The sequence below is a fragment of the Callorhinus ursinus genome, unplaced genomic scaffold (genome assembly GCF_003265705.2).
Source record: "Callorhinus ursinus isolate GAN/ISIS: 27379988/994484 unplaced genomic scaffold, GSC_fseal_2.0 scaffold35, whole genome shotgun sequence".
NCBI classification, from domain to species: Eukaryota; Metazoa; Chordata; class Mammalia; order Carnivora; family Otariidae; genus Callorhinus; species Callorhinus ursinus.
The window spans coordinates 7,701,108-7,707,107 of NW_027397097.1; the positions used below are offsets into that span (position 1 = coordinate 7,701,108).

The 6,000-nt window shown below is 41.5% G+C and overlaps 1 protein-coding gene across 3 annotated transcripts in view; it reads right to left on the minus strand.

Moving 5' to 3' along the window:
- NARS2 (asparaginyl-tRNA synthetase 2, mitochondrial) overlaps positions 1–4,979 on the minus strand; it is a 127,447-nt gene extending 122,468 nt beyond the window's left edge. For all 3 annotated transcript variants that reach the window (XM_025848506.2, XM_073879784.1, XM_025848505.2), the window contains exons 1-3: positions 4,486–4,979; positions 1,685–1,794; positions 716–836 (exon numbers count right to left, since the gene is read on the minus strand). In XM_025848506.2, coding sequence (XP_025704291.1) covers positions 716–836; positions 1,685–1,794; positions 4,486–4,626 — 372 coding nt within the window. In that variant the 5' untranslated portion in view covers positions 4,627–4,979. The remainder of the gene's footprint in view (positions 1–715; positions 837–1,684; positions 1,795–4,485) is intronic.
- Between the last annotated feature and the right edge of the window lie 1,021 nt (positions 4,980–6,000).

Below are 6,000 nucleotides of genomic sequence, written 5' to 3' on the forward strand. Positions count from 1 at the left end.
CGGGGTTCTTAATTTCAAGACCCTGAGATCACAACCTGGGCTGAAACCGAGAGTCAGATGCTTAACCGACTGCACCACCCAGATGCCCCATACATGTCTTAATGTAGGATTTCTTACCTTTGCTCAGCCCGAGCATTACTCCAGTACTGTCCCACAGAATTTTCTTTGATAAATGGAAATGTTCTGTATCTGTGCTATCCAGTATGGTAGCCAGCAGCTGCCTGTGATGACCAAACACTTGAAATGTGGCTAATGCCACTGCGGAACTGATTTTATTTAATTTTGATTGATTTAGTATTAAATTAGTTGATATTAAACAGCGACAGGTGGCTAGTGGCTACTATACTGGTACAGCACAGTTCTAGATCCTGAAAAGGTCATTTCTAGGGAGGGCTTTCCTAAGAACATGGTCTACCCCGATGTCTCTGTCACTGCGGCTAACTGGACATCTTCGTGAAAGTGGCAAGTTTCAACTGTGACAGGCGTCCAAAGAGATGCATAGATTAATACTTCACTTTCACTCATAAAACTCAATCATCTATATACTTTTTGCTACACTCTCTACATTCCTCAGGCTCTATAGCCTGTTTCAATTATCTGGGAAGTCCAACTGAAACATGCTCTAAGGGCCATCTTCCCAATAATCACACTTAAAACAGACTGCTAATGTTTTAAATTAAGCCTAAATAGTCTTCATTAAAGTATTGGAGCATACCTTGGCATCGCAATTTCCAACAACTTCAATTTTTTCTGCCTTCAGTTCCACATCTTGCTTTTTGGATGGACTTTTTACCAGTTGCCCTTGAACTTCCACAGAACTCCCAAAAGCCAGTTCTCTACAGTAACAAAAAACCAGCATAAACAAGATATCATTATATGGAACCCTCATTTTAATACAAAACTTGCTATCAGAACATTCCAATATTTAATGAGAGAGGTTTCACCCTTCTTTGGGCAGCAAATAATTGGGAGAGACTGAAGCAAAGAATAAGTAGGGGATATTATTATGTGAAGATGTTAGAAGAAGAAAGGTCTCCATTAAAAAAACTGAAATCTTGCCATTTGCAATGACACGGATGGAACTAGAGACTATTATGCTTAGTGAAATAAGTCAATTGTATGATTTTACTAATTGTAAAATCATATAAGACAATTGTATGATTTTACTCATTTGTGGAATTTAAGAAACAAAATAGAGGAGCATAGGGGAGGGGAGGGAAAAATAAAACAAGACAAAATCAGAGAGGGAGACAAACCGTAAGAGACCCTTAATCATAAGAAACAAACTGAGGGTTGCTGGAGAGGGGGGCAGGGATGGGGTAACTGGGTGATGGACATTAAGGAGGGCATGTGATGTAATGAGCTCTGGGTGTTAATATAAGATTGATGAATCACTGAACTCTACGTCTGAAACTAATAATACATTCTATGTTAATTAACTGAATTTAAATTAGAAAAAAGTAAAAGAGAGAAAGAGAAAAAAAGAAAAGAAAAAGAAAAGGAAAGGCCTGGGCTTGAAGGATTTTGATTCCAGATAGTTGGACTTGAGCCTCAAAGCTCTGAAAAGCAGGTTTGTTTAGAAAGATCACTCAGGGGGCAATATGAACACTGGATTAGGGAAATGGGGAGCAGAGATGAAAGAAAAAAGATTTTTTTGTTTAAAAACAAAAAACAAAAAACTCACCTACTGTCAAAGCTTGAATCTGCTACAACCTGAAGGCTTTCCAAAGACGATCCATCATTTATATGCAGGAACAAGACTTCCTTCTGGGATCGGACTGAACGAATCCAACCCTAATGAAGAGAAATTTCTAAATGTGAGTTTAAAACACATAAACATTTTACATTTTCATTACACATGCACATATAAAACTAAATGAAAAAAAATGTCCTCAATCCTGTCTTAACAAATCAATTGCTTTTAGCTCACCCCTAAGCATATCTAATTCAATATGATTCTTACTGTAGTGAGATACAGCTTCAGCATCACACCTTTTTGTTTTATTAATAAAATTCACCATTCTGAACAGATGCCTAACATTCCATTAGGTGAAGAGCCTAATTCACATCATCAATTTCCCCAATATTGGCTATTCCAGGTATTTCTTCTTGCCCCTCGCTCCTTTTCACCACCATAACAAATAACAGGGCACATATTTTGGCCCTCGTCTTCTTTTATATAAAATTCCCAGAAGGGAGATTATGTAGTCATAGACTAGAAACATCTTTATGGGTTTTTTTCCCTTTTAGAATGTATCACACAAAGTTCTCAAGAAGTTTTTCATGTGAACATAATTAGTACATAAGCTTTCGAAGACACTCTGAATTTAAATGACAGGTATGGGTGAGTACAAATGAGAGGTCTTCTAGTAGACGAGTACTACTAAAAACAGTTCTCACAGATCACATCCAGCTTACATTTAACTAGCACAGAAAAGGGAATATTCTTCTAGCAGACACTGAAAAAGTGTGAAACAACTGATGGTGTTTGATGAACTATCAGACATGCTTGGGAAAAGGGAGATGATTCTAGTTAGAAAAACTAGAGTTTTTGACCCTTACTTTGTGTTCCCATAATACCCTATAGACGATGCTATTAAAGCTCTTCTATTACTTATTTGCATGTCCATATTTTCAAAGTTTAGGAACCATGCTTTAGTTGCTTTGAAGGCCACTGTCAAGCACATAGTAGATAGTCCATGTTTTTCAGTGAAAGAATACCTACCATGCACTAAAAATCTACTATGTGACAAGTGTTTTACTACCTTCTTGATATTCTATCTCATCCCTTCCTCACAACGGCTCTGTGGATTATCATAATCTGTCTTACAAGTGAAGAATCTGGGCTCAAAGAAGTTAAATAACTTGAAGGTCACACTGCTGGGTAACATAAAGCCCAAATTTGAGCCCAAGTCTACCAGAAAGCCCTTGAACTTCTAGGGCTACACTGAATAAGTATAATTTGCCTCAGTCTCCTATACAAGGCCTTTCACAGTTGAGCGTGCCCATCTTTCTGGTTTCACCTCCCCATGCTTCTCCGAAGGCAGGAGCTCTTTGGTCAGGTTCAATCAATAGTAATTCGCAAAACACCACTGTCTTGCTTTTCACTTGTTAGTAAAAGGTAACATTTGTGAAGCACTGTTTAAAAATGTGATTCTGTTCTAAGCTCTTCATATTTTACTACTCATTCCTTACAAGAACTTAATGAAGTGAATATTAGAGATGGAGAACATATTTAGAGAAGTGAGGATAACCTCTCTAAATAATTAAAATCACAGTTCCCAATAGAGCTAGAATTAAAATACAGTTCTCAAAGTTCACGTTATTATCAAACTTCCCTACAATGCTATCCCCACCTCACCCCCAGTTCCTCTGCCTGAGGAACTCATATCCTTCAGGACTCAAGCGAAATGTCACTTAATATAAGTCTTCCTTGACCGCACATAGTTAAGGATGTCCCTCTCTATTTTCTCAAAAATTTTTATACCACCAGTACCAATCACATTACCCCAATTACTAGTCCTAGCCATTAGACCAGGGAGGACATAAAAAAAATATAATGTGAGCCACATATGTAATTCTGCATGTTTTAGTGATCAGCAGGTAAAATTAATTTTAATATTTTATTTAATCCAATTATGCCCCAAATATCAACATGTAATCAATATATATTGAGATATTTTGTATTTTGTTCTCCAAAATTGGTATTTTACAAATCTATGTGGAGCTGTTGCAAATGATATTAACAAGAGAAATAAGGGCAGCCAACATTTATTGACTGTGAGCCACTGTTCTAAAAGTCTTAATACCTATCACCTCAATCTTCAGGACTCTATGACATTAAGGCTGCTATTAGCTTCACGGCCGTAAGAAGGAAACAGAGAATACATAAGAGACATGCCCATAATTAATGAGCCACTAAGTGGCAGATTTGAACCTAGGCAGCCTGACTCCAGAGTTTCATACTGCAACACTCTACTCTTTCTCCTAACTTATTAAACATACATTATATGCAAACCCCCATTTTTAGGCCTTGGGGTGGTTAAAAGTTGAATAAAAGCAATTGTTTAGTTGAACAAGTATTTACTGTCAGCCACGTATGAATACCAAGACAGATGAGACACGGTGTCAGCTCTCAAGGAGCTAGCTCGAGGCAGCCACTATTAACTGTGGATGTTCATCATGAGGGATAAAGGAAATGTTTATTTTGCTGTATGACTAATAAGATTACAGGTAATGTCCTGGTACCGTGAAAGCAAAGTTCCAGGACTTCACAGGCATCCGAACAGTTTTGCAAAAAGTAACGGTAGACAAGGAGAAAAGTGTGAACGCACACAATTGGCTACCTTTTCTCCTTTCCCTGCCTGTCATTCTGTCTGACAAGGCAAGCAAGCCTAGCCGTGGAGGTGCCGTTTAAGTCACTAAAAAAAAAAAAAAAACAAAAAAAAACAAAAACAAAAACCCACCCCCTTCCCATACACCCACCTGGACCTTAACGCGCTCCCCTTTCGTGTTCTGGGCCCCGAGAGCATCCCGCACGCTCAGTCTGGCTGAAGGTTTGTGTCTCGGGCAGGGGGCGGAGGAACAGGGGCGCAGGGCTCGGACCAGGCACCGGGCCCCAAACATCGCGCGGCTGCCCCAGGCCTTCCTCGGGAGCAGCCCCGATCCCGGCGGGTGCGGACCTTGCCTATGGTGAACCTCCCCTCTCGATTGCTCCCCAATTCTGGGCTGCAGCCCTGCAGGCAGGCGCTCCACGCCCCCCAACCCCGGCTGCTCCCTTCCCCTTCAGGGGCTCCAGCTCTATCCCCACAGACCCTCCCCCTGCGCTTCCCTCTCCCGTGACTGGGCGGAGACAACAGAGTCAGCGGCGTAAGCCCAAAAAACTACGCGCCGTAGCCGGCCGAGACACCTCACGGTCCCACGTAGCTTCCAAATCCACAGCCCAGACCGGCCCCACTCGCTGAAACACGCGGGGCCGCCGCCAGTACGTCAAACGTCAACGTCAACGTCATCACGCTACGAGAAGGTTAAGAAGGAGCGTGCGCATTTGTGACTCCAGTTTACCGAGAAGGCGGGCCTGAGGCAGGTGCTGACGGAGTGGGGAGGGAGCGGGCCAGAGGCTCAGAAGGGGCGGAGCGAAGCCCTTCCAGCCGTAGGTGTTATTGCTGGGAAAAATGGGGAGCACACCTGGGACGGGGCGTAAGAGGTGTTCATTTCTAAAGCTTCCAGGTGATGCCGAGGAACACTGAGAGGCAAAGACGGACTGATGCAGAAGGAAAGCCTCCAGGAGACTTAGTTGTTGAGAGGATTAGTCGGAGGGTATCAATTGTTCCTGAGTTCTGAGCACAAGGAAAGACAAGACAAAAATCATCCTTGCTCAAGTCACAGTTGTGTGGTATTAGACTTCTAAACAGACAACTGCATAAAAGTGTGATCAGTTCCCTGGCGGAGCCTAACCGTGGGATGCCAGAGACAGCTTGCTGGAGAAGGTATCCCTCTTCTTGTATATGCAAATCAGAGAAGGCACGACAGACTGTCAAGATGTTGGAGAGAGACTGGAGGGAATGTCAGCCATTGCCTGCTGGAATCTTTAAGTCTTTTTCCCTACACAATTATCTGCATTTGTTTGACCTGGAAACAATGACCCTTTTAAATTTATCCACCACCCCCTCCCAATTAAAAAAAATTATATAATTCACTGACAATCATGAAAAGGTTTCCATCTAATTAAAAGATAAAAGTAAGGGTTGGCAACTTAAAGTTGCTGCTATTATTATGCCCATTTTACAGATACAGGAACTTGGGCACAGAAAAGTGAAATGACTTGCTCAAGGATATACAATACATCCTATAAATCTGAGATTTAAACTCAGAAATTCTGGCTCCATGCACTAAACTATCGTGCTATAGAGTGTCTCGAGGTGGGAAATAAAATCATGGTCCCTTCCACCAAGAAGCTCATGGTCTAGACATGGGGAATGACAACAAAACAGATTATTG